The sequence below is a fragment of the Daphnia pulicaria genome, chromosome 5 (assembly GCF_021234035.1).
Source record: "Daphnia pulicaria isolate SC F1-1A chromosome 5, SC_F0-13Bv2, whole genome shotgun sequence".
NCBI classification, from domain to species: Eukaryota; Metazoa; Arthropoda; class Branchiopoda; order Diplostraca; family Daphniidae; genus Daphnia; species Daphnia pulicaria.
This window is the reverse complement of record NC_060917.1, coordinates 3,276,501-3,304,493: the sequence shown is the minus strand read 5'-3', so window position 1 is coordinate 3,304,493 and position 27,993 is coordinate 3,276,501. Positions and strand designations below refer to the sequence as shown.

General features: G+C 42.8%; 2 protein-coding genes and 4 long non-coding RNA genes across 19 annotated transcripts; 3 read left to right on the top strand and 3 right to left on the bottom strand.

The window, feature by feature from the left end:
• Positions 1–695: 695 nt before the first annotated feature.
• Positions 696–2,718, top strand: LOC124341351. 3 transcript variants are annotated; one of them, XR_006918224.1, is made up of 4 exons: positions 696–762; positions 835–1,151; positions 1,827–2,142; positions 2,215–2,368. XR_006918224.1 is itself a non-coding variant. In XM_046794429.1 (3 exons), the coding sequence occupies exons 2-3, from the start codon at positions 2,099–2,101 to the stop codon at positions 2,650–2,652; spliced, it is 495 nt and encodes a 164-aa protein (XP_046650385.1). In that variant the 5' UTR covers positions 1,517–1,725; positions 1,827–2,098; the 3' UTR covers positions 2,653–2,718. The 3 variants fall into 3 exon arrangements, 1 of the variants encoding a protein (XP_046650385.1); XR_006918223.1 differs by having other exon boundaries at positions 2,202–2,368; XM_046794429.1 differs by lacking the exons at positions 696–762; positions 835–1,151 and adding an exon at positions 1,517–1,725 and having other exon boundaries at positions 2,202–2,718.
• A 280-nt stretch (positions 2,719–2,998) lies between these two features.
• Positions 2,999–4,287, bottom strand: LOC124341511. The gene is made up of 3 exons (XR_006918397.1): positions 3,971–4,287; positions 3,765–3,910; positions 2,999–3,527 (listed from the first exon to the last, which is right to left on the bottom strand). It is a non-coding gene; the product is annotated as an uncharacterized LOC124341511 (long non-coding RNA).
• Positions 3,367–13,539, top strand: LOC124341605. Its single transcript, XR_006918525.1, has 3 exons — positions 3,367–3,456; positions 10,275–10,285; positions 13,527–13,539. It is a non-coding gene; the product is annotated as an uncharacterized LOC124341605 (long non-coding RNA).
• LOC124341504 lies at positions 5,254–5,793 on the top strand. Its single transcript, XR_006918390.1, has 3 exons — positions 5,254–5,317; positions 5,404–5,526; positions 5,728–5,793. It is a non-coding gene; the product is annotated as an uncharacterized LOC124341504 (long non-coding RNA).
• LOC124341492 lies at positions 6,135–8,376 on the bottom strand. 9 transcript variants are annotated; one of them, XR_006918350.1, is made up of 6 exons: positions 8,136–8,376; positions 8,024–8,064; positions 7,543–7,930; positions 7,277–7,481; positions 6,896–7,016; positions 6,135–6,604 (listed from the first exon to the last, which is right to left on the bottom strand). It is a non-coding gene; the product is annotated as an uncharacterized LOC124341492 (long non-coding RNA). The 9 variants fall into 9 exon arrangements; XR_006918355.1 differs by lacking the exon at positions 6,135–6,604 and having other exon boundaries at positions 6,773–7,016; positions 7,543–7,772; positions 7,844–7,930; XR_006918352.1 differs by lacking the exon at positions 6,135–6,604 and having other exon boundaries at positions 6,773–7,016; positions 8,136–8,234; positions 8,321–8,368.
• LOC124340821 (protein kinase C-binding protein NELL1-like) lies at positions 9,089–27,502 on the bottom strand. 4 transcript variants are annotated; one of them, XM_046793524.1, is made up of 17 exons: positions 27,117–27,502; positions 20,756–22,247; positions 17,788–17,946; positions 17,559–17,709; positions 15,787–16,099; positions 15,556–15,711; positions 15,336–15,464; positions 15,049–15,142; positions 14,431–14,622; positions 13,853–13,975; positions 13,123–13,425; positions 12,761–13,021; positions 12,538–12,651; positions 12,065–12,429; positions 11,755–11,994; positions 11,415–11,476; positions 10,690–11,190 (listed from the first exon to the last, which is right to left on the bottom strand). In XM_046793524.1, exons 2-17 carry the CDS (start codon positions 20,937–20,939, stop codon positions 10,830–10,832), a joined length of 3,207 nt encoding a protein of 1,068 aa, XP_046649480.1. In that variant the 5' UTR covers positions 20,940–22,247; positions 27,117–27,502; the 3' UTR covers positions 10,690–10,829. The 4 variants fall into 4 exon arrangements, with proteins under 4 accessions (XP_046649478.1, XP_046649479.1, XP_046649480.1 ...); XM_046793526.1 differs by lacking the exon at positions 10,690–11,190 and adding an exon at positions 11,256–11,318; XM_046793522.1 differs by lacking the exon at positions 11,415–11,476 and having other exon boundaries at positions 9,089–11,190.
• Positions 27,503–27,993: the final 491 nt, after the last annotated feature.

Genomic DNA, 27,993 nt, shown 5'->3' with positions numbered 1-27,993 from the left:
GTGGATTAGTGTGAGAACAGGGATGTCTTCTTTTCGACGCTAGATGGCGTCAATCTAAGGCAATCTTTGATCGTTTTTCAGCTGTTAAAAGCACCAGCTTTAGTTACTTTTATTTTTCTTATTTCTTAAGTCATTTGTTGGAGTTATTGTGAGATTATTTGGGTGATATTTGACTGTAACTGATCTAGCTACAAAGCTCACTTGTTAGATTTTTGATAATTTGCGTTTATATCTACTTCCGGTTTCTAAATCAGTTAATAGTTCACTAAGTTTTCATGTGACACAAATCAACCCATTATTCGGGATCCTCGTCAAATTTGGGGTCGATTTCATTTGTAAGTACAAAATGCTTGACAAAATGTCGGAAATCGAGAATTTTCCTGATTACCAGGATTGTTCCAGTGTTAACATTTTTGCAACTTTCGAGAAATTATTGAAAGAGAAAAGAGGTTTCTAACAAGGTTCAACTGTGTGCACATCATGAAATTAATATGGATTGATCATGTGTTTGAAACTTGGATAAGATTACAGAGGAATATTTTCAAAAAAGCCGACTGTCCTTCAAACGGTTTGAAATGGAAGATTTGTTCATTCACCGAAGAAACGAGTCAAATGACTGAAATGTCCATGGCTATAAAGAGAGTTTTAAGCTATAACCATTTAACCTAGTATTCATTTGATATTGGTTGTTGTAGAGTGTAGACCCATTCCCAGCAACGACAATCTGCAGAAGGAAAGGTACGTAAAACTTGTCATGCAGAGGTTGGGTGAGAACGGTATGTGTTACATAACTATTTGGTATTCATTTTGATATTGGATGATGTAGTTTTGTAGACCCATCCCCAGCAACGACAACCTGCAAAAGGAAAGGACAGTCACACTCGAAGGCCACGGAGAAAAACGTGTCATACAGCGGTGTAGAGGTTGGGTGAGGACGGACGTTTTGCATCATGCACCATGCACCTGCACCATGCATCCTGCACCATGCAGGTACAACACCCGCAAGGCTTTAGAGGTGAGGATGAGAAAAAAAAAATCGTATAAAAGGAGAGAGAAAAGGCGAAGGAAAATCAGTCGAGTGATCTCCGACACGGCAACAACTGCAGCGCACTATCTGTCACCATCTGCCTTCTTCCAGTTCGCAACCATGGGTAAATATTGTGTCTTTACTTGGAATTTTTCTATATATGCCAATTATTTTCGGATTGTTGATATGCAAATTTTTATTGAATATTTATGTTTGAATTTGTTTACTGTATAGTCAACTAAGGCTTTGTATGCTGTTGGGTGTTGTATCGTTAATTGATCGACCACTGGTGTACCGATGTCTCCTGGGTATGGCGGATGCCAAACCGCAACGCCGCCGTCTACACAACAGCAACAACATACGCAATAACCGGTTACTACACCACCAAGGCTCCAGAGTATTACATCACAATTCATGATGCTCGGGCTGCTACACCGAATACCCGAAGTCGAAGACTCTGCCCTGAGCTACATCACCAGAGAGCCGGAGTACTACACCGAGGCCCCGCATTACTACAACACTGAAGCGCTCAAGTATTACACTACAACCTACGCTGCCCCGAGCTACTACACCTACGTCCCGAAGTATTACTGTGCGTAAAATAAGGTCGTCTAAAAAAAAAGAAGTCGTCCACTAACTGCGGAGCCCTATCTGTCACCAACTGCATTCCTCATCGTGAAACCGATTCGCAATTATGGGTAAATATTCTTATTTTTATACAGAGTTTGGTATCTATTTTTTTTTTCTGTTTTTTATTATGCCTGTCGATATTTAATAATAAAATTTATTTATTGTTTAGTCAACTATGGTGTCGTGCTCCTGTTGGGTATTGTATCGCTGATGGCTGGGTCGACCACTGGTGTACCGATGTCTACTTGGTATGGCGCAAACCAAACCGCAACGCCGCCGCCTTCCTACACAACAACTTACGCAACGACTAGTTCCTGCACCACTGCCTTCAAGTACTACACCACTAAAGCACCGGAGTTTTATTCCACAACTTACGCTGCCCTGACGCCCTTGTATTACTCTGCCCCGAGTTACTACACCATCTAGGCGACGGAGTACTACATGACGACGTATGCTGCCCCATCCGACTACACCGAGGCTCCCAAGTATTACTGTTCTCATCTACTTACTGCACCGACGCTCCTAAATACTGCTCTGTTCCCAGCTGCTACACCGAGGCTCCCGCTGATTACTCCACCAACATGGTCGAGTACTACACCGAAGCGGCAAAGTACTTCTTTACCCCGATCTACACAACCACAAGTGAGGCGGCCAAGTATTACGCAGTCCCGACTTGCTACACAGAAGCTGCTCTTTCGTGCTACGTTGAACTGAAACACTACACTGATGCTCCAGTCTACTACACCACGACCTACGCTACACCTAGCTACAACAGCGCAGCCCCCAAGTACTACACCGAAGAAGTCGCCTATTACACAACCACGTACGCTGCCTGGTATACTACATCGAGGGATTTAAGTATTACCCTGCTCCAAAGTACTACCAAACTGAGGTTCATATGTATTTCACCAGCAATTCTCCTGACCATGTCACCACTACTTATGTTGCTCCGACCTATACACCAAAGTTCTGAAGTATTTCTCTGGATGTGTTGAAAGATTGCTGAAATACAAGTTTGATTGATAAAACACAAGTGCATGTCTCTATTTTCTCCTTAAGTACCTTTCTTCCTCTTGATAAAATCGCATGATGTGAGAAAATATTTCTGAATGCCGTGTAAACTTACAACTTGCAAAATACAACAATAAAAATTCAAACTCCTTTTTTACATTTCAAAAATATATTTTTTTATAATTAAAATATCCAAAGTAAACCAATATTTCTTAAATTCAAAATCCACATTTTCTGCTAAGTCCAGACTTTTATTTTTTGAAAAAAATTTCAAAAACACGCCTTACACGAAGTTTTTAAAAATTTATCGCGAAAAAAATTATTCGAATATTTTATAACATACAAAATTTTATTGATAACAAAAGTTTATACAAAATTTATAATATTTACATACATATTTTTCCTGTGGCCCCCAGGAGGGGGGGCCTGTCGCTTTCTCTACTGCGATAATAACATGATGCAAGTTAAGTGCAAGTTATTATTTGTTTGGCGCAGAAAGCTTGTTTAATCTAGCAGTTCTCGAGTGTGTCAAACCTGACATCGATCAGGTTGCCCCAGTCGTATACTGCATGATTGAATGAAAAATCAAGACAGATCAAACACTTTCGTCAGCAACACAAAATATCACTGGCAGAGCAATTTCATATGGTATGGATGAAAACACAAATAACACAAAAATCTTTAAGTCAGGAACCCACATGGAACAGTTCAGCTACAATAGCACAGCAATTTCAGGATAACACCAGCACAGCTACTTCTGGATTACACTGCGACCTCATGCTGCATCTGTCTTCGCCACACCTTTCACCATTTGGCAGCAAAAAGGTAACCAACAGTGTTAAAGAAGTGTTTGTTATACCTATTTAAGAAAATAAAATTATTTTCAAGTAACACAACTGTGGACACACTCATTATAACAAAAGAGAACAAAGAGTAACAGAAAACTACGCAGTCCAACAGAATAACTTTGATGTGTGAAATTTTACAAAGGCAAGGTATTCAAAATTTCTATAGTAGCCGAGGAAATTGGTCTACACTCTAGTCATGTTAACTAAATCTGTAGTACTTTTGCAAGACATTTGATCAAAATAATTACTTTTTGCTGTTGATTGGATGAGACGTACGCCTAAGAACAGGCAGCGAGACACACGAGGCACGCCATTTCGGCAATGTACAGGCACTTCCAAGTTCGAGTTGAATAATTTGGCAAATTATTTTCTACGAGCTAAATCCGTATATCACCTGTAAATTTTCACATCAACATTTTAAATTCAATAACAATTGGAAATCAACAATAAATACCTTTTAATTTCCATCGAGAGAAACGTCACGACCAGCAACCCATTTTTGCTGCGTCTTGGAACAAAATGGGCGCTATGAATGCTGAATACACTCGCGCTACCTGGTGGACATAATTTCAGCCACTTATTCACGGCCACCTATTGACAGCATTAGATTCCTGTTCCGAATGACTGAACGCAACGGCTGGATTGCTTGCTTCGAGACAGCACGCAGCAGCTCAATTGAATTCGGCGAATCGACCACTCCTCCCTGAATCGACATGCCTTTCGGCTTTTACTAGCTGGCACGAAATGAATCAAATGAGCATAAATACCAAATTACTCCAGCAGCTTTCCCTATGACACTTTTATTAAATAATTATTAAATAATAATTATAGTAGAACACTTGTAACTTAAACACAGTATAGAACTCCAAAGACAGAAAAACTCCACCGACAATAGAACCCCAATATTTTATATAGTTTTTAAAAATTTCGTTGCATGCGAAAGTAGAACTCCATAGACATAAGAACTCCTTTTTTAAATATTATTAAAATTACCCGAAAATAGAACTCCAGTGCCCGACAGTAGAACTCCACTACGCGACAATAGAATTCCAATAAATTCTTTAATTAACTTCATGTTCGACAATAGAACTCCATTGAATTTTAAATATTTTAAATGTCTGACAATAGAACTAACGATTTTCAAACTCTACAATTGTCGCGTAGTGGAGTTCTACTGTCAGGATAATTCTCGAAACCGGAAGTACGCGTAAGTACAAAAAAAACATGAACTTTACCACAAATTTGACGAGGACCACGAATATATGTTGTTCTTTTGTGCGTCGAATTAATATTTACTGAACTACTGACTGAAATGAGAAAACCGGAAGTTGTCAAAAAGGCACAAGATTATTAAAAACTAATAAGTGAGCTTTGTTGCTGAAACATAAACTGACAGCTGCCACATAAAATTTCCTTGTAGTAGCAGCGAGAGATTCTTCAGATGTGTGAAAAATATACTGAACTGAGCGGAAAATGATAAAAGGCTATGCCGTCTAGCGTAAAAAAAAAGAAACGTTTGACAGTAACATGAAAACAATGTCCGCTCGTTAATTAACACTTGACACTCAATTGAAAGAACTAATACAAAAAGGGAAGTAACTTTGATAATCACTTGACTTAATATTCTCCCCAAATTTTTATGTCGTCTCTACTTAAAAGCCGCCCCTCAGCATCACACCTCACAATCACAACAGACGAAATCCCCAAGATATAATGCTTCTACAATGAGTGCTTCTACATGCTTCTACATCTGTTAGTGATTCCAGATTGTTGACGAAATATCGTATAGTGCCACATTTACGTATCACCTTTTTAACTTTTAACTTTATTCCTGTCATTCTGCACTTAGCCTTACTTGTGATTAATCTTATTTCCTTTCCTCTGTAGGTTTAGATGGCCATTGATGTTCAGGCTGTTTTGAAGGTGTGCTTAAAGCTGTTCCTGCTGCTGCTGTCCTTGGTTGGTTGGTTGGTAACACCGCAGCATCACACACTACAACGAATCGCAAAGGTATAATGCTTCACAATGAAAAGGTAGTTTGACATTTGTTTATGTGCCTTGTCTAGGATAACTTTAAGTGATTCCAGAATGTTGACAAAATATTGTATATACTGCTACCTTAAGATATCTCTTTTTTAACTTTTAAATTTATTCCTGTCATCTGCACTTTGCCTTACTTGTATTAAATTAAATCTTTATTTTTCTCTGTAGATTTCGATGGCCATTGAAGTTGAGGCTGTTAATGAAGATGCTACCTAATAAGATGGTGAAAAGGTATGCTTAAAGCTGCTGCTGCTGCTCAATGTGTTGTTTGTTAATTTGTCTGTCATGTCAAAGCTCTTCCATTTCTGCCACTTAAATCTCATTCATGCAGTAGGCCTATAAAGCTGAACTTACATAATCCAGGAGTGATGCAACACTGTTATTATCGCAGTTGAAAATCAACAGGTTTACTGCTATAAAAAAAAATCATATGGTATAGTATTTAATTTAGTTCGTTGCTGTAGTATGTTATGAAAAGAAAAAAAAAAAAAACATAAGAAAGTGGATGATGAACCAGTTGGAAAATTTAAACAATATATGTATATTTTATTGGATTTTAAAGATTTAATGAATATAGTAGGCCTATAACTATTAACAGTCGCATTGACGTTATTATAGGCCAGTTTGCTAGGGAACAATTAATCGTAGTAGACTTCCGGGTTACACTCATAACTCTCAAAAAGTTTTAATCAGAACATACCCCTTCCAAGTCCCCATTCAACTAAAACCCTCCTAATCCCTCCCTATTTCACAGCGGGTGAATGACCAGTAACCACCAGCTGTGGTTAGTTAGTTGGGGACAGAAAAGAAAAAGACAAACAGACAAACATCATTGACTACTTCAAATAATACTCTAATTACAAACAAGCAGAACAATTTTTGCCAGAACACCAACACCCTCTAGGATAACACCGGCATCACATCCTCCATGCAACAGCTGAGCTTGATTTGAGTTTTGACGACACCTTGAACCGGCTGACCGTAAACAAAAACCGTTTGTTGTGTTATACAGCAATGAAGAAGAAATTGCACCTGGCTGTTAAACCTATTTTTACAAACTGAAACTACTATTGAGGAATAGATTTCTAATGTTGCAACACACTGACAGGAGTGAAGAAGTTGAATCAACCAACACTCAGAAAATTATTTTGATACAAGAAGTTTTACTAAGAAGTCTACAGTAAACAAGAAGTTACAAATACAAAAAAAATTGTTGAAAATTAAATCAAGTAAAATGTAATTCTACTTAAGTGAAACACAGGGATTTACTCTCTCTCTAGTCTTAAACGACTTAAACCTATAGCTTTCTTTTTGGGAAATTATTCAACATTATTACAATTAAATTATTTAAGTCTTCTTCTTGCAGTTCCACCCCAGGTCTTGAGTCTACATTTTAGCATAACACCAGATCCATAGACTGCGTGCAGCAAACTGATGCATACCATTACCACCGAGTCCTGTGGGGAAAGCGGGAAATTTTATTTTAAAAAAACACGATATAACGTTCTGTCATTGGCTGATCAATACATGGATACAGATCCGGAAAAAATCCCCTAGAAAGTTGTGAGGAGCTTCGAAAACTTGGACGACTAGCTCTTGTGCTCGAGAAGGAACACGAAGCATCCAAAAGATGTAATGAGGGAAAAATCAAAACAATGGAAGCAATATAAAATAACTAAAGTTATTGAGAGTAAGATTACCATTAAGTAAGTAGTACCTTAACAGTAAAGGCTAAGTCACAAATTTAATCCTCGTGACCATTGCTAAAAAAATTTTCCTTTCAATACTTGATAGTTGAATTATTGAATGAATTCATTATCACTTGCAAAGGCAAGTGGAGGGACTTGGAAACCAAGTAAAAACTAAACAGTCAAACAAAAAGGAAGGTTTTGATAAAACATTCTACAAAACCCTCTTTTCGCCTGTGAGGTTAAAAAATTGTAATCAATATGAACTAAATTTAGAACATTGAAAGATCTATACCATTAAAATGCTCTAATATCAACACCCCACTCCTTCCATTGCTACAACTACAGTAGCAATATTGTCTTTGTATTTCCAATAAAATTTATCCACTGAGTTGACACTGGCTTCCAACCCACCCAATAACACAAGGATTAATTGAATCGGGATTGCCGAATCGAACAGAAAGCATCATGGATTGCAATCGAACGAATGAACCCAAATAGCATGCTTATTGCAAACCAAAAATTCTGCAACAGAAAAGCAAGGTACTCTCCAAAATTAACTATTTCTGTACCCTGGTGGTTATAACTTGACCAACATAGTTACTTTAATTGTTGTGAAGTTCTCCATGTGAATGAATTTGGATGGCAATGAAGAAAGCCCAGACTTTATCTGGCTGTTAATCCTACCAATCCTACTAAAAAAATCAATTAATATTTTGCAACAAAGTATCATGTGACATTACAAAACGACAGTAAGTATAAAGTGTGAGTGAGACCATGCAATCCCTCCATTCCAAAGGAATCTGAAGATAACAAACTATACCAACATTAAAAACAATTAGTTTAAACAAATGAACTTGCAGTTAAAAACTTTATCAACATAATTACATCACTTAATCTTGGAAAAATCTAGGCATCCAGCCTAAATTTTCTAAGCTAGTCTCTAAATATTTGGTATTCAACATAATATTTCACAAGAACTGGTACCTACACAATAAAGTTCAGCTTTTACATTTAAACGGGTTTGCAACTTTGCATAGCAAAAACATGAAGCGGAAATATGTTCTACAAACCGGGAGGATGGTCCATTATTCGAGCTGATTCAAGGGATCTGCAAGCAGTGGCGACTGGCGAGTTGCCATCTTGAAAGTAACTGCAATCCACAACATTGCCATTTTCAGTTTTACCTGTTTTACAATTAAAAACGTCCACATGACCACATCTGACATCATCTCTGCCTCATCATCTGCAATCATTTTGACTTTTTTGAGTAAATGACCATAGATAAAGACAAGTGAGATGCGCCCCCCTTTAATTTACTTATACAATCCTTTTCAAAAATAGCCTTTTTTTTTTATTAGATTGAAATTTAATATTTAGCCTAACACATAAATCTTGTGATTGCGTGATTGAATTTTGCAAACTTAAACATCGGCTCACCGGCTTTTGGCTTATTACAACTTTACAAGTTGTCGACAAAGCGATATCTAGCATCGCCGTTTTTTAAATAAAGCGTTTTCAAAAATTAAGTCAAATGGTTCTGGTTACGTCTACTACTACAAAAGCGCAACTACAATGCGCGATATACACTGGACACTGAATTATTACAATTTGAAGGAAAAAGTTTTGGCTACTCGAATAGCGAATAGTGAGTTACAACAGTAGGCTATCCTAGGAATTTGCAGAAGGAAACAAATCCATAAGAATTCCCTACCCGAAGGAAAATTCTTCCAATTATCAAAACGTCTAAAATAATAAAATTCGTGCGTTATAGATTTATTATTACATGACCTGCACGACAGTTCGTAAGACGATAAAAAAAGAAACTGATTTGAAATCAATCCGCTTGTAATCATCAGTGTAATATTATTGCTGAATCCAATAACATAGTGACAAAATAGTTCAGGACAGACAAACGCGATTCGTGCACGGGCAGGGCAGAGGAAGAGGTATAGATAGATAGTTATTTAACAACAGTCTGTTCAAAAAACAAATAAACGGACAAAATTAAGAGAGGAGTAGACGTTTAGGGCCGAGGACCGGAGACGGAGACACAGTGAGAGGCAATTAATGCGATGAAAAAAGAACAATCATATATCAAACAAAAGAAAAACAAAAAAATTCAAAGTAATTTTCCATCATAATTTTGCTGGACACACACACACACACTGTTGGAGAAATTGAAATAAAAAAAGATATTTTAATAAATTTGATCAGATTTAACGGCACAGATGACGAATATTTTGTTTCTTGACATGTTTCACCACGTCCCTGCTGGTATCAAAATGTTCTATTATGTCACTTATACAAATACACACACTCACACAGGCATACTGGAGGAGGTCACCGTCGTCACCATCAACTCCTCGATGATCAGACTAGTTGGTGGCAATATTGTAAGGATAATAAACAGCACAAATAGGTAGGGATATAACATTGGGGGGGGGGGGTGTCGGGTTATGCGGCAAGTTGTTTAGATTAAGTTGTATAGATTACATTCAATTTTTGGGTTGCAGTACAATAATCTCATAAAGACAACGGCATCATATCAGCTTAATTTAATCATAATTTGGCCCTGCCCTGGCAAGTTTCTGTTTCATTTCTTTTTCTATCGCACAAGTGTATACCAAAAAACGATACTATTTTTTGCGTTATTTAAATAATTATGTTTCCAAAGTCTAGGATTTTTTCTTTTTTTTATGACTAGTTATGTACAAAAATGGCTACCAAGAGAAAAAAAAATTCGGCGCCAATTATGAAACGAGCAATAAGTCAACCAAGTTCAGTGTGTTATGTGTGTGTGGAGCGCAAGATAGTTTTTTTTTTTTTTACGGGATATAGTTAACTATAGTAATCACTTCGACTGTACAACAAATGTTACACGAAGAAAAAAAGAGGAAACCAAACCACGGGCGGGCCATTCAAAAAGGAGAAAAAATAATTAAACAAGTGAGTGTGTGTGTGTGTTTTTTTTTTAGAGGTGCAACAAAAAAGAGGACAGGGTGGTTTTGAAACGATCAACATTAGAATTTTTTTATGTTTTTCTTTTTGGCCCTCGTGGATGCTTGAAAAGCTTTTCGCTTTCTTTTTGATTCAGCTGGGACGAGAAAGGCAAGTAGAAGAGAGAAACAAACAAAAGAATAGAGAGCTGTTTTGACCCAAGAAAAACTCGGATATGAGCAAAGGACAGGAGAATTAGGTTGGGTATGAAAACAAAACAAAAATTAACAAGAGCAGAATAATAAGAAGGAGGAGGAGGAGGAGGATGATAACATTTATATGTATACTTCAACTACGTACCAGCGTTCATGTTAAGACTTGCGTACCGGTACTGGTACATAAACTAAGTGGGACCCGATGACTCTGGTTGCTGTTGACTAACAATTTTGGTTGAGGTGACTCCAGAATCCACCAAGAAGGCCTGCGCTCCTGCCGATTCTCCTGGAACATGTTGACTTTTCGTTGAACCGGAGAGCGGCGTGTTGCTGCCGCCGTCTTTCGTCGTCGTCGCACTAGAAGGACTAGAGTTGGTAGCAGATGGGATTATGGTTGACTGTCGTGCTGGTGGTGGTGGCAATGATTTCACGTCGTTCTTGTCCGCGTTGTTGCTAGAGCGGACCAGCCGGGCCGATCTAGACATTCGATGGCCCGCCGTCTTAGCCGTCGTAATGCGCGATCCGCCACTTCTCGTGGTCGCCTCCGATGTCGCTGTTTTAATCGATGATGTGCCCTGGAAGGTGTCGCCACCCTTTTTCTTCTGCTCGACCGCATCGTCCGCCGTCGGTGAGGCGCGGTGGATTCGATTGGACGATCCGATTCGTCGTTGTTGTTGCGGCTGGTGATTATGTCTGTGGCGGTGCTGGACAGCTGTGCTGTGCTCGAGATCCACCACCAAGCGCTGCTGAGCGCAGCGAGTATCATACTGACAGCAAACCTTTCCATTCTGGATGTTTTTCAATAGTAATCAATGGTAGGAAAAAATTTTAGAATTTGGTTTTTTGGTTTTTCATTTATGAGGCTCATCATCAAAAGTTGGTGCCCATATTGAGACATGCAAACCTCGTTTTAGGCCTACGAGATCGATAGAGATGGACAGAAGGATAGAGAGAAGAAAGAGTGTGTGCAGCGTGTTAGATGAGAAAGGTAGAAGATCAGATTAAACATTACCGATTAGTATGAGCGGGAGCAGCGCTGTGACTGCGGCCCAACATTCGTTGGCACATCGGCTCCTGTTATCGCCGGATCAAACAATCGAGCGTCAACAAAACACAAAAATATTCCATTTGTTAGTGGGACAACAAGCTACTTTCTCAACTTCATTCACAATCTCTTGTTTAGTTTGTCTTTAGTTTTTTTTCATTAATTAGTCGAGTTATTATTCAGGGTTTGGTTATTTGTGCTTCCCAAAGTTTAGGATTTTAGTAATTGTTCAAGGTGTGCAATTTACTCCAAAGTGTTAAGTTTTTTAATGGAGCGGTTTAAACACTTGAGCGAAACATTCACGCACCTTGCATTTGCAGTTGTTGCAACCGTCTAATCCGGCAGCCCATTCGGCTCCTTGAGTATAATTTCGACCAAGATGGTGACACCCGAGGGGTTCACCCGATTGACTTGTCGTCAACGAATCTTCAACGGCGCTGCACGGATCGCTGTCCGGACAACGTAGGCAGCAATCACCCGGAAGACGAATTGGATGACTACAGTAAACGGGAGGGCATTCCATCGGCCAGCAATCCGTCTCTCCATGCTACAATAGATTTTTAAAAATGACAGATGAGCTGATCGCCTAACTTAGAAATGGAATTCAATCAATTTACCAGACACTCGCAGCTTTGGCACTGGTAAATCCATCGCTGTCCGGAATCGAAAATGACATCCGATTTCTCTTGGTGCCGGCATTGCTGCGACTTGCTAGCTCGGCACTGCGGACAACACAGTTCGGAATTCGGATGATGAACGACCGTTTGATTCCGGTGAAGGCCGAATTTGGCTGTCGCTTCCAAGTCGTCGGATGAAGAAGAAGAGGATGCGGGCGGAGAAGAAGAAGAAGAAGTAGAAGTGCAATGGCAAGGCAATTTGGAGCAGGTCACGACGCCCTCCCGACACTGGCAGCTGACGCAAGGACTCTCGTAAGAAATCCACGTCTCGCCACTTTGGCGGACACCCTCTTCCGTGTGGCAAACTAAATAAAAAAAAATCAAAGAAAAATGATCATATCGATCAAGTAATTGCCTCACAAAAAAAAAAAGAAATGTCAAGTGTCTTTGATATTATGCAAATAATTCCATACCTAAGCTGCAATTGGGATTGGTGGGCGGACAACGGCACTCGTAGCTGCCGATCGTGTTGAGGCACTGAGTGTTACCGTGGCAACTGTGCAACCCTTCGGCACACTCGTCTATATCTGTTCCAAGAAGAAGAAGAAGAAGAGCGCGTTATTACAAAGAAAAGTGATGGCTGCCAGATCTCTTGGAAAAGAAAAAATAATAAAAAGGCTGGGTGGGGTAACGAACCTTGACAGAGAGCGCCGAGGAAGGTGTCCAGGATATCCTGTCGCGGCGAGCGGAATCCTGGCTTGCAGGCGCAGGCATACCATCCGGGCATGTTACGGCATTCGGAATTCAAGTGGCACTGATGGCCCGTCGTTTTGTTGCCCGTCCGCTCGCACTCGTTCACGTCCATCTCGCAATAGTCGCCCTCGAAACCTCGGCGACAAGAGCACTGGTTGGGACCGACGCATCGACCGCCATTCTGGCACGGTCGATCACACACGGCTGTAAAAAGTGGCAAAACCAAAAAGTGGGGGAATTTCGTCAGAATGGTTGCGATTTCGTTTCATCAAGACGCTGAGACTCCACAAATCTATTCAAATTACGTTCGCATTCGATTCCGTTTCCTCGGTAACCCGGACGACAGGCGCACTGATAGGAGCCGGGCGTGTTGAGGCATGTGGCCAGCGTCGGATGGCAGTCGTTGTCCAGTTTGTTAGCGCATTCGTCGTACTCGACGCACTCAGTGCCGTTGTGATGGACGTCGACGGCAGATCCTGGACCCGATCCAAGGTGGTAGTAGCCCGGCAGACAGTCGCAACGATAAGAGCCGGCCGTATTGACACAAACCGTATTGGCACCGCAGCGGTGACCTCCCGGACCACCTTCCGTGTCGCATTCGTTAATATCTAAGATTCAAAATAATTTTCTTTTTAATGACAAATATCAGATAGACAGAACAAAAAAAAAGTCATGCGGCCAAAAAAATGATGTCGTGCGCCATTCACAGTTGTCATTCGTCAAAATACCACGTCATAATATCATGTCAATTATGCTACTAAAATAAAACACAGTGCTTTGTTCAACGAAGAAGAACGAACCCAAAAGACGCCAAGAAGTCATCAGAAGAATGAAAATGGGTTATATTTGAAGATAATCAAGTGCGAAAGAAGAGTAAAAAAAAAAAGGCCAAACCAAAAATAAAGAAGTGGTGGATTTTTGTTTTGTTTTAATAGCTAGTGATTGGAGATCGTGCGGATTCTACACACCGCTAGCCCTTGTGGTGTGAATCAGGGAGCTGTTTTTTTTGTTTTGTTTCATTGTGCAAATACGTACCAGAACAATGTTTGCCGTCACCGGTGTAGCCGGGCGAACAGTGGCAGGCGTAGGTTGTCTGCAGGTTGATGCACTGCGCACGAGCGTGACAAACGCGATTCGCAGAGGCGCAATAATCCACTCCTTTTTTTAAGATTTTATTTTTGTTTTGCGTGTTCGTTTTTTGTTTGTTTGTTTTTTCGTGATTTGTCATATAACAACCCATCCACGCACGCACCATTTTGATGATGGCCAGGTGGAACGAAGCGAAAATTAGGACGGGGTCAAAAAAAAATAAGGAGATAAGGAATCACGAGTGCGTCAATGTGCCATGTGCGAGAGTTCAGGATCGGGGTGATTCACATGAGGAAAAGGAAAGAAAAAAAAAATAAAATTCGATTGTTAGTAAGGAAAATCATTTCTTGAATCTTTTTTCTTTTTTTTTTTTTGTTTAATCATTTCGTGATTCCGTTCAGTTTAATCCTATAGAAAACGAACGGAATGGCGAGAATTCGTCGTTGTCTTTTTAATTCATTATTTTTTGAATTTGTATCTTCAAAAGGGTAGATTGGAATTCGCGAGAAAATGATTTAGTTTACCTGGGCATTGCTTGCAGCACTCGTTGGCCACGGTGAATTGCTCGGACGGCGGGCAGGAAAGAGCCGGGCAATGGAGCTCAGGGTCCAACGGCCTGCACTGCATCGACCCGTTGAGACATTGACATTCCAGGCAGTGACGTGGACTCACCCGCTCGCCGTGATCGTAATTCAATCCGCGGAAGTAGCACTGCTCTAAAAGCAACAACAGCAACCAAACGGGACAAAATAATCAGAAACATCTCAACATAATCAATATTTCGTGATGGAATTCAGCGCTGCTGCAAAGCATTTTCATTGGCTTCCCAAACGCCGTTGTTCCGTTTAGTACAATTTTCTAAGGATCAAATCGACAAGGTCGGGTCTCCCACCAAAACTCTTGTTGTCACGTTAATCTTGTTGTCGCAAAACATCGGGAAACCCGAAAGGTGAAACAAATATGGGACTTCTATATACTTGTGCCCGGGAATGTCACACTGAAATCCCGTTTAAGGACACGAATTGACTCGGGGGGAACTCACCCCGCTCTAAAATATCCCCCGGGTCCTTCTTATGAAAGCCTTACAAAGCCGAGAGAGATTATCCCGTTTCAACCCCAAAGAGAATATGGCCGATACTTACTTAAGCATGTTCGGCAGCACTCGCCCGGCAGCTGGACTGGATTACGGCACGGAGTGTCCGGACACTGAACAGGACTGCATGTCACTTGCCCCTTCTAGAAGGCGCCGTGTACGTGTGTCGTCGTGACGATGAGATCAACCGAAATAAATCCCAACCCAAAAAGGCGTCGGGGGAAAACCAATCAGGAAAAACGGGAAAAAGAAAGAAGAATGCGGTGTAAGTCATTTGATTCCAATTCAAATTTCTGCGCTGTTATCAAATATATGTAGGTGGGACTGGAGACTCACGTGGCACGAACACACTTCACAGTCGGAATTCCAACTCGATCCGTCAGCGTGAACCGTCCCGTTGACACTGCAGGAACGCGGGCAGTCGCACTGTTCCAGTTGCGTCAGCCGCTCTTCGGCGTGTTCCAACTTTTCAGAAAGAAAAAGTAGGAGATGAGAGGAGGGTTTTAATTTCACCAGTTGCTGACTAATATAGTTGTTATTCGTATATATGTTGTACCTTATTGGTCAGATGTTGTAGAGATTTCTCGAGTCGGGCAACGACCGATTGGAGACTGTGAAACTCGCCGCAGGTCGGACATTCGGCTTCAGCCGCTGGACATTGCACCAGGTGGCCATTACTTCCGGCCACTAATTTGACGTCCTGCATAGCTCCCTATATGAAGAGGTAAGAGCAATACATTGAAATTAATTCCACGCAACTTCTATTAGTTTTAAGATAAAATCCTACTTTGAATAGGAAATGTTGATCGCCGCGCTGTCCAATCCAGAGCGACATCTTGCCGGGTTTGTTCTGCTCCTGGACAGGAAGCGGCGAGGATTCCGGAGTAATGGCCGTGTCGGGAATGGCGGCCATCCATCGTCGCTCAACTCGATGGCAATCAACGTAGAGAGAGGCGACGCCACCGCTGACCGTCACGGCCAGCCGATGCCAAGCGCCGTCAGCCAGCCGGAAATTGAACGTTTCGGTCCGAGGCGCTCCCAGGTGATTGTAGTGCAACCGAATCTCATCCTTGCGGCCAGAGCTTTGCAATTCTAGAAACCTGCAGCAGCATCAACCAAAGAATGTTAATCAAGTCATGATTAGATAATATTTCATTTCTAATTGGATCTTTGGAAAAGAAATTCCTTTCGTCTTCACAGCTGAAATAGCATGGCCAACCTTTTAACACATTTCCTTTCTTTCTTTCTTTCATTTAAATAGAGAAATGGAACGCAGAAGGATCAAATTGGAATCCCCAATCAAATTTCCCCTCGGCTGTGAGTTGGGCAGGAGGGAAAGAGTGCGATGCTGGAAGGGGGGAGGGATCGATTTCGGTGAATTATTTAGTTGGAGTCTTTCTAGATTCTCAATTTCTTCATCCCCAACGAGAGAAGAATGGGATCCACTCCATTAATTCGAACCAGCTCAGCGGACTCGTGAGCTGACGAACGAACGGTGATTGTTTTTTTCCTTTCGTGAGAATGAATAGGAGAGAAGAAAGAGTTAAACACAAGTCCGGAAATTGAACCTAAAAGAAGCCCCAAATGATGAAAGGCACGCGGTTACAACGTCTAATTGGCGGGAGGGGGGTCGATTGAGCGTGTGAAACGAATCCCTCGTGCGCTATGCGAAAATGACGTCCAGGTTAATACCGTGTGTGTGTGCATTTGGTTTGTTATTGCAGCCAATGGCGGCGGTAGACACCCGTCAAGACGGAGCAGATGAGGATTGAAGCGCGTCTCTTCTTCTTCTTCGCATTTGGATTTTTTGGTCGGTTGGTCGGAGAGAGAGAGAGAGAAGAAACTTCTCTTCTGCTTGCTAATATAACAGGATGAACGGGATCAGCTGACCAGGAAAAGATAAAGAGGGAAAACTGATAAGGCCAAATGGTGTCCTGTGTGCACGCCAAATGACGTCGGGGGGCGGAGTGAGCCACCCGACTCCCGATGGCCCGGATAAAATCCTACACCACCCCGTGCAACACCAACAGATTATACTCACCGTTCGTTTCATTAGACCATTCCCTGGGCTCTCTGAGTGTGTACACTCACGAGGATGGAGGACGACATTGGAGAAGTAGACGAAGAAGAAGAAAAGGGAGAGAGAGAGAGAAATTAAAATTGTTTCTTAGAAAAAGAAAATGGTGGGGGGATGAAGGAATGCGCAGTTGATCGTAACGAAACGTTATGAGAGATCTAAATCAATCGATCCCGCGGGTGCTCGTTTCCCGCCCGCCCGCCCCCAACTTCTCTCTCAAACAAAGTCGGGAGATTGTAAACTGAAGACTCTTCCGGAGATCCGGACGAGTCTTGTTCACACATTCGAAATCTTTCTTCTTCTTCTTTTAGTTGAGTAGTTTTATTTGTTTCTCCGTATCTACTCGAGTAGTATTGAACACCTCGTTGAGCGCCAAGAAAACCAATTATTATTACAGGGGAGAAACCTTGAACGGCTCTTTCTTTCTCGCCATATTAACACGTGTGTTTTAATTTGGGATTAAGAAATGGGATGAGACCGACCTAGTGAATCCCTCGGATAGGGAGAAGAGCGTGCCAACATTGTACGGCTCCTGCCGGACGGCAGCCACGAAGGTGATGTCATGGTGGGATTGGAGCAGTGTCATCACCTTGGCGTAGGAAGTCTCCAATAGTCGGATGGTCCGATTGTCTCCTGTACAACCAAATAAAAATAAAAAAAGGATTAAATTTCTTTCCGAAAAAGACTCGACTACACTACCAATCAATTCACCTGTGAAATAGAGAGCAGGTGAAATGCTGTAAGGTCCCGGGGCAACTTCGACGCCCGTCAAATTGAGCCGGACGGCTGCCAACTCGTCCAGAATGTCGATACTGTTTCTTCCGGCCGTCCAATCCCATCCGGAGGCTGAATTCGTCGTACTCGTCGATTCTGCACGCGCGTTCAGCAATGAAATGACAAATTAACAAATCAATTCATCGATTCCCTCTCTTAAATCATCGCAACTTAAATGGAGACGATGACGAAATGATAAAATCATCAACTGCCATAAAACAAAAGCCCAAATCAACTCTTCCAGAAGGGGCAGGGGAGAGAGTTTGACACGCAAAGTTTTCCAATGAACGCGATTTACAGCGCCATAAGGTGATCGTCGTCCCCCCCCCCCCCAGAGTCCCATCGTGCGTCCAGCGCCGCTCGCTGTTTCAACTTTTTTTCTTCTTTTTCTCTCTCACGTCGTTTTATTTATTTTATTTCACTGTCAATTCTGTCTACACCCTTGGCCTTTCCCCCACTAAAAAAAAAACCAAAAGGAGGGGGGGGGGGGGGATGAACTGTGCAATTAAAAAGAAAATAAGAGAGAGAGACTGGAAATAGATTAGAACTTTGCATGAGAGAGAGAGAAGCCAGTACGTGACCCCGATGCGTGCGGGCCGCTAGTGTCGACACTATTTGGTCTCTCCCCTATTTCTCTCTCTCGCTCCTCTTCTTCGTGATTTACGTGTGTCTTATTGATTTCAATCTTTTTCGCCGCTATAGTTTTTCCTTTTTTTTTCTTTCCCCACTCTTTAACTAGCTCTCCACCATTTTATACGCTCGAAATGCCCAGTGTGTGTGTGTACACTCGTTTCCGGCTGATGTGTATTCAGACTGATTCAATGTATATAGACCAGTCGCTTGTCCCTTTTCAACGGACTTGTCTTTTTCACTCTCCCCAATCACACAAGTCAAACAAAACAAAAAAAGAGAAAAACCTTTTCGTTTCTTTTCTTTTCTTTCTTTTTTGAGTCGACCTACTTTATTTGCCCGGTGTCGAAGAAAGAGATAATCAGCAGATAAAAGCGGTGCGCGCAACACTTAACGGAAAAAAAAAAAAAAAGTTTTTGTGTGCGCCAAGTATTTGACGACGGGCCAAAAAGAAACGGGACATTTTTGTTCTTTTCTTTTCTGTTCTTTCCAGTGGATCCTTTTTTCCCAGGAGAGTGCGTCATCTCGAGACTATGCCACACACACACACACACACACAAGCGGCTCTTTTTCTTCTTCTTGGCCTCTCGCAACATTATTATCAGCCGACTTGAGTCAATAGCGACCGCTGGGCGGCAAAACATACCGGATCGAAAACACATTGCGGTGCGGAAAGAAAAAAAAAGGTTAGAGCTTCAACTAGACGAAAGAAAAACCCTCGACATGTTTAAGACTCTGCTTCTTTAGTGATGTCATCCATCTCTCTCTCGTTCAGTCGGGGGGGAAGGAATTGAAAGCAAATTAAATTGATACATCAGTTATATAAACGTCCATTTTGAAGGTTTTTTTCAGACGTCGAAGAGAATGAGAATAAAGGTCGACCCCCCTGCGGGGAAAACAATCACGACATTTGTAGTGACCGAAATCAATGGGCAAAAAACGTCCGTCCACACAAGACACGATGGATTGCGTGTGTGTGTCGTTGTCGATCCTTTGGCTGGACGTCCGCCTCCTTGTTCTCTCTTGGCACGATATCGCCCACGTCGATATGTTCACTGGACGTGTAGTTTCTACCCACTACTGCCGTTTCGTTTGAAAATCCCGTCCAACAATCACGACATCCAACCCGACACAGGGGGGAAAAAAACAAACAAACCCAAAAAAGCAGTTGGAGAAAAATCCTGATTGAGAGTTGAATGAACCAAAAGAAAACCCAGAGAAAAAGAAATTCTAAGCCAGAGAAAAAATTGCGTCATTCTCTCGACTCCCAAGTTTCGACCATTTCCTTTTTTGGTGTTTTCCTTCATTTGAGACAGTCACGAGACGTGTCAATAACACGTGAAATAACCGTCTCGACTAATGATTTTGGCAAAAGAAAGGGTCTTCTATACTTTACTGTACGCCGAGCTGGGAAAAGCCGGTCAGATGGGCAATGGGTTTGGAAAACTCGTTGACGAAGAAGAAGTTTGGACATAGACAGACACAGACGTGCAGAAGGCGCTAGAGAGAGAGAGAGAGAGAGCTGTCCTTGAGACCATTCATCTTTTTTGTGTTTTTAGGCTTGTCCGGTTGTAAACATCAAAGGCTATACGGCAGCTGCTGCTGCTGCTTTGCCGGGCTAAGATAAGACCCATCGTCGTGCAAAGGCGAGAAACGGTGGGGGGGGGGGGTCGTCCTCGTCGACTTTGGTTCATTTCTATTTTTTGTTTCATTAAAAAAGTTTCCCTTTGCATGAAGACGGCGAGCAGTAGCACAGCAGAAGCGGTTTAATTAGCAGCCCACAGCCAAAGGGGGGAGAGAGAGATGAACGTTTTTTTTTTCTGGGGCGTGACCAGCGGTTTTTCCCGAGGTGTCAACGGCTGACAAACCTGCGCTGTGCAGAGAGACTAGCTTCTCGAAAATGAAAATGAACTCGAGCCAACGGATATATGGGCGGGGGAGGGAGAGAAAAAAAACAAACAAACAAAAACAGAAAACCCGACAAAAAATAACGGACGCGTTGGGGGGTCCCTCATCAAAGTTTCACGATCCTTCCTGTACCACCCGACAAAAAAAATTAACTTTTTACATTTCCCGCAAATTCAAACGATAAAAATGACACACCTTTTTAATTGAATGCCAGAAAAGAAATTTGCATATCGAACACGCCCTTGTTGATCTCCCTACCCCCTCCTTGGGTGGGGGGGGGGGGTAGACTAATAAGTCTCGCCATTTTTCTTTTTCTGAGGGGGAGTAACGGGTTAAAGGTGAGAAGGAGAAGGTGGGATAATCTTACCTGCAAGGTGAGTGAAGACGGCCAAAACGACGATGGTCAAGACGGTGGTGCAAACTGTCCATGAAGATGTTGAAGAGGTGGCGACGACTCTTTTGCTGCTGGACGTGTTACTAGTAGTCGTAGTAGCAGTGGCTGAGGCCGGCAACACCTGGAGGAGTGACGGCGAACTTGTCGGCCAATTCATTTCCTCGTGTCGACTGGCCGGTCGGCGCGTTGCGCGTTCGTCACCGACACAACACACACGCGCGCACCCGCCACACGTCAAAAAGGAAAGAAAATGGAAAAACGAAATCAACGTCCGCAGGCGGAGGCGGAGAAGACCAAAAAAAGAAAAAAAGAAACCACCCAGAAATGAAATTTTTCTCTTTTTTTCTTTTATCTTCTTTTTCTTACCCAGGTGAAAACCCCCCCCAAAAAATTGTTCAAGGGTTTTATGGAAAGGGTTAGGATTTTTTCTCGAAAGAAAATTTAAATGACGTCACTAATTGTTTCTTATTTTTTTCACTTGGTCCCCTCCTTTAAAATCTTTTTCTTTTGGACGATTGATCACTTTGATGATTTTGAATCACTTTACACTTGCGAAAAATTCGAGTTTATTCAATCAAACGGGACGGGAGCGACGACAATGGAACCGAGCGCAGGATCCAAAAGGGAGCGAGTGATTGGCTTTTTTATATTTAATTTGATTTTTTAATTGAATAATAATCCCCCGGAAAACTGGTGTTGAATTCGCTTTTTCGTGTTTGATCGCGCCACATGCACAGCACAGCACACTCGTCGGATACGATCTGATGCAAAAGGGCCGCGGCGTCGGGGAGTTCGTCCGGCAGCTGGGGGCGCACTGTCACGTCACAATGTCTTGAAGACGATGAGTACGGTGAATAAGTAGTGGAACTCGATCGCACGGCTGGTCCATTTTGGCCGGTGGGTGTGTGTGTGTGTATGTGTGTGTCTGTATGTGTGTGTGTCTGTGAATGAAAAACGAGCGGCCACACCAACCACGCCACACAAAACCTCTGAACGAGACCCTCGGATTCGATTGGAGGCGATTGAGCAAGGCACACGCACACTCTTCAGCACTGGCACTCTTGATTGGGTCGACTATTATTCAACTGCTGCTGCTGCTGGACGGGCGCAGAGGTGGATAGACTGGATGCGGGGCGCACCGTTGGTGAGGCTCGACAGGCGTGAAATGGGCGGCCAATGATGAAAACGCCACCGAGCGGTTTGTACTTGAACGGCTTCATCTTCCCGCCATGCGGAAGAGCATCGAGGGTCTGAATCGAGACTGAGGCCAATGGAGAATCACTGCCGCCGCAGCCGTGGTGGTGGTGGTGGCTCAACGCCGCCTCGCAGGTCCTTGTGACCGCCGCCGTTGCCGCAGCAGCTCTTTTGGCTCCTCCCGCTCCTCCTGCCAATTGCACTCGCCTTGACGACGCTAATGATGGACAGCGGATCGGGTAGCGCCGCATCACCATCGCACCATCGTTTCCTGTAACGCACACACTCCAAATGGATTTTACAATAAATTTTCGGGAAACATTGAACGACGACCCGGCAATGTTGCCCTTTACATTCCTCTACACAGCCTAATATGAATCATGTCCAAACATTATTTAGGCCTGCTAGTCATAATAACACACACTGGCATATTTCTACAGGGAAAGTAGTTTTTCGTTTAGTTAAATAGCTCGGTGCTCTAGAGCCGGAGGCATGCGACTAACATAATCATAAAAGTCAACTTCTTCCGATTTTCGTGTTCAGACCGTTTTTCTTTTTCCCGAACGCGACTTGTTCGGGACACACAGGGGAAAAAAAGTTTTCCTTTTCCGATTGTGTTACTTTCGGATGGCCAATGGGACATTAGCGTCGGAACGGGCAGCTATTATCGCTCAGGGCTCACCTCATCTGAGCGGGGAGAGAGAGAGAGAAGGCCCCCGGAATGTCACCTACGCACCAAGTGTCACAGAACTATGTCGAATCGACTAGACGAATAGAGTCCATAGCTTTTTCCGGGTGGGTTCTGTGTGTGTATTAGTTTCATTCGTGTCTTTTTCAAGTTCAGTTTTATTTTTTTTTTTATTTTCAAAACTTTTTTTTTCGAGGTGCTAAAAGACGCCGGGAAAAGATTTTTGCGCGCATCTTTTAAAAAAGATAAAAAGAAAAAAAAATTCCGAATTTATCAATTTTTATCTCTTCCAGGAAAAAACGGAATTGGTTGTTTTTGGGTTGTTTTTTAAAAAAAGATTTTTTCGGGAACGATCGAGCAGGCGATAATAAGTTGTGAATGTCTAGCCTTGGTGGCGAAATGGTTGGTGGCGGCACGAGCGCGTGATATGTTGATCGACTGGTCGGCGGCCGCGGCCAAATAGCATCTCACCAAGGCGGTCTTCATGTTATTTTTATCAATTTCTTTTTCTTCTTCTTCTTTTCATATATACACCAACACTCGCCCCTTCTCTGTCACTACCTATCTATTTTGGCCTATCGTCTGGTTACGCTTCGCCGACTTGGCTCAAATCGTGTCTCAAATGCCCCACCACCACCACCTTGGCTTTGCTAACGTTCGAAAACAAAAAAAATGATTTCTCCTCTAGTCTCGTCTCTCTCTCCTCTGACACGAAACACAAGAGATAGCCGCGTGAGCGCTTATTGTTTCCGTTTGACCAGGGTTGACTGCTGTCTCTGCCGCGCGTGTAATCCATAACGCCGCCATATTTCGGTTCGAAGAATGAGCGAAATAACTTGCCAGCGAAAATGAGACTTCCCATAATAAAAACAGGACGGCGATATGTACCAGTGAGCGAGTCAATATAATACGTGCAGCAACAAAACACACAAATTCTTCTGGAAATTATCCGGTAATAATTCAACGAATATTCGTTGGTGGATGTCAACGAAACTCGATGCTCCGGATATGGTTTCTTTCTTTTACCAGAGTGGAAAGGAAAGAAAATTCCCACCCATCCACACCAGCAAACCATATCAACCCGATATCTCCCAACTAAATATCGAACTGTGCGTTTTGCATCCATGTTTATGATTGGTTGACGTGACAACACAGCAGCACCTTATGTGGCCACCCACTTCCCTCGCCACCACCTCCTCTGCGTACACACTCACGTATACACTAGCCAAAAAGGAGAGAAGAGGAAAAAGATTCCGCCGAACGGAAATGATGCTGTTCTCCATAACCGGACAGGAATCACGCACGTAGGTGTTGTACGTGTGATATCGGTCATTCCCGTCCGTCTCCGGCTGGACACACTATACCTATACGTCTGAAAATAATCTATACATATACGTATGTATGTATGTGTAGAGTTTAGTTTTGATTGCGTCCAGAGTTTGGTTATTATCATTGATCGAGTGGCACGCAAGTTTCAAGTTGTGTTTTGGGTGTCGCATCCGCCGTCGCTTCTTCCGTCCGAACCCCCCCCCCCCCCCCCAAAAAAAAAAAAGAAAAACCAAAAAATAAAAAGTCTTGTAGAATAGATCAATCCATCATGTGATATAAAGTCTAAAGAAGGACCGTGTTAGTACCGGATACTTCCTCCCGAGCTTTGGTGGCGCGCCATTCACGCCATTCACCCAATCCTTCGATACTGGTGGCCGGTGATGTGGCCTGTTATTCAACGCGTGTGCTGCGCTTTTCCCCCCCGTCTATACGTGTGTAATGTCTGAGGAAGCGAACGGCAACAGCGGTCACCGGTCTCCTTCTTCACAGAAAGGCATCAGCAGAGACAAGAAGACAGCGGACGAATAACCAACTGGCCATCCGGAAACAGTAATCCTACTTTTCCTTCGATTTCCAACTAGTTTGAAATTTCTCAATCTCTCAAGTTGTCGGCGCGGCTAATAATTGATCATCCGACCGCTGTTGCTGGTCGACCACGCCCCGCCCAAAAATCCTATCGGCACATTTCTTATTCAATCGCAATCGTTTCTCTTCCGATACGGATCAAGTTCCTTTTTAAAAATAAAAGGAAAAGGAAAAGAATAAAAGCTATTTTCCTTTTTTCTCATATAATTCAATTGGTTTGTTTGTCTGTTAGAAGAGAGATACTCTCTGTGCCTACCTCTGTAACTACATATAGTATAGTATATAGCCACTAAAAGAAGATTCAATTAAAGAATAGGAAAGCCGGTCAATTTAGCTAGAGCTCTCTCAGTGTACGTACTATACTCCCGTAGAGTGTAGAGGGACTACTGTGCTGAGGGGGGGACGTGACACAATCACACGGGGGTGGTCCCCTCTGTGCATTTCTATTCTTTTACACTCTACATGTCCGACCACTTGGTTCGTTTTCGTCAGTCAACACAATAGAACCACCGAGGCTTTATTTTTTTATTTTTTTTTGTCTTTTTTCTCTTTTTCTTTTGCTGCTGCTGCTGCTGCTGCAACTGCTTTTGAGTGGTGTAACGTCTCCATGACAACCTCCCACGGTCATATCGATTAGAATTAGTCGTCCGCTTTTTGGTCCCGCTCCTGTCCCTTTTTTTCTTTTTATTGCCTTTTCATTTCGACCGGGGATACAATACGTCTGTGTGTGTGTATAGTACTCTTCATGTAAATGATGATTAGGATAACAAAAAAATAAAAAATACGGGGTACAGCGGTTGGGTTGGTGTATAGAAGAGGAGGGGGAGGTTAACACACACGACTGCACTTGATGGATGAGTAAACCTCTGACGATGGCGCCCCCTGTTTTACCTATTTCTATTTTGTTTTTTATTATTCATTACTATTGCGTCATTTACGGGGGTTTGTAGGTAAGAGAAGAAAGGATTGCCTGTTGTCACTCGAAATTATTAAGCGAACGCCACCATTTTTTATTTATTTTTTATTTAATCAAATGAAATTTTAAAAAATTTCGCAAAAATCCCGAAAAAGTTCAGGTGCATTCGTCGAGCAAACGATTTTTGATTGGGTTAGTTTGCGTGAAACGCGTGTTGTCGCCCAAAACGGCTGAATGGACGGGTTGTGGGAGGTGTGGTGGGGTGCTGGGAGCGTGTTTCTTGGAACGAGGAGGAGGAGGAGGAGGACACACGACTGGAACTGGAAAGTTTTTGAACGTTCATTAACCGATACGAGTTTTAAGGGCAGGGGTGTGTGTGCGCGCGCGAGCGGGTGAGAAATAGACGGCACTATTTCAGGTATGCGGCGGGAGAGAGAGACGGGCGAAGGGAGAGTCGACGATCCTTATTGTGAACGTTATTCAAACGAGGCGCGACAAGACGACACAGGGCAGGCGCTCCTCCCTCCCTCCCCGTCCAGCTCCTCCATTCCGTCAGGAGCCAAAAAGGAGGCAAAGAAAATGAAGCACACACGTTGCATAGACGCCCAGCAGGCAGCAGCAGCCCGAGAAGAAAAAGTGACTTGTGCATCTATACTCGATAGACTGGGCTAATGGTTTTTCGCCCTCAGCGGCTAATGAGCTGCTCTGACATTCCCTCTTCTTCTTCTTCTTTCTCCGTCTGTCCGTTATTCCGTCTGCTGTCTCTCTTTCCTGCTGCTGATCCTTTTCGACTCCTGCGCCTTCGTCCGCCCGTCGCCCGACCGTCTTCTTGTTTTGTTCCCCTCAACATCAGCCACGCGCTTTCGACTCCCACGACAGCACGAACGCCAGTCTTATGCAGCCCATCAAGACGAAGAGAGTCATGCCGAATTCCAGACGATTTGCTCGGCCACATTACTGGTGGAACACGACGACGACAACAACAACAGACGGGGCCAAGAATGGAACGTACAAACGTACGTACAAACTATATGTATACGCGCCCACAAAAACACGAATCGGAAACAAATTTAGCGCCCACCCACACAGCAGCCTTTTAGTATACATATATTATTTCCCTGTATACTAAATAGTGTAAACGTTCATTTGAAAAAGAAAAAAAAACAAAAAAAAAAAAAAAACGATTTCGAGCGGCTTTTGTTGTTTTGTTTGAAATAAATCCCGGCGATATCAAGAATAGTTGGCGTCGTGTAATTTAGACACACGTTTTCTATGACCGCTTGCCCTTTTTTATTTCTTTTTTTTTTTTACTTGATTTTAATTTTAAACCTTTTCTCTCTGGAGAACTGCTGGAGAAGAAGAAGAAGAAGAAGAAAAAGAGAAACTTATGGGCGGCTGAGAAAGGAGCGCCATATCAGCAGCAGCAGCTGTGAGTCGTTGCATAACGCGGGGCCATAAATCCGCCAAGACACACGAGAACCCATAACCTTCAACACCACCGCCAGTCGCATATTAACTGGGCTGGCGGTCGTCTCGATTTTTTAAATTTTTTCCGCCCCACACAAACAACATGAAAAAATCCCAATCATTGACTCGAGAAATGAATGAAATTTGCGTTTTACCTGCTGGTGATTGTCTCCGCTGAAGATGAATGAATAATCCACTTGTTTTGCAGGATGCCAGGCTCAGACGAATATGTGCGGCACCACACGCGCACTCTTCAAATTTTTCTTTTTTGCCGGTTCAATTTCAAAACGAATGTGTGTATTCTTCCGGCGTGATGCACAGGGTTTTTTTTCTTTCCTTTTGAACGGCGCGCTTTTCAAAACCAAAAATTTCGCAGGCACAAAAAATGGAAAGTTTTTGACTATTTAGTCTCAATATGATATGGAAATCTAATTTTCTGCTTGCTGCTGCTTGCTGCTGCTGCTAGCTCGACGCTTTCTTTCTTTCGAGTTGTGTGTATGGTTCGTGCCCGGCTGCTCGGTGCCGACTGACGTGATGACGCTCAGGCAATCGACGCTTGACTGGATGTGGCCCGGTCGAGAGCCGGGGACGGGCGAGAAAGGAAGGAAGGAGGAGGCAAATGGGGCAGGGGGGTGGGTGGGGTAGTTGTAGTGGTGGTGGTGGTAGTGGTAAGTATACAGTGTGTAGTAGTAAAAAAAAACCAGCAACGGTGTGTAGGTATATCAAAATAAAAAGGATAGGAGGCCGACATCGAAGTAAAAAGCTTTGCGAGATAATGGCAGAAATAAAAATGCCGAGACTATCCGATCTATCTCCAAATATTTGGCTCCGCTCAGACATTTATTCTACATTTGATATCCGTTTGAATGTTTTGGGTTCCCCTTTTCTTTTCATTTCTTTCTTTTTTCATTATTAGGTTCGATAATTGGTGACTTTGTTGAGTCAGCAGAAGCTCAACTGCTGCAGCCGAACCCACACATGGAGAACATATACAAACAGGAGGGGGATCGCAAGTCCGCCCTCTCAACTGTG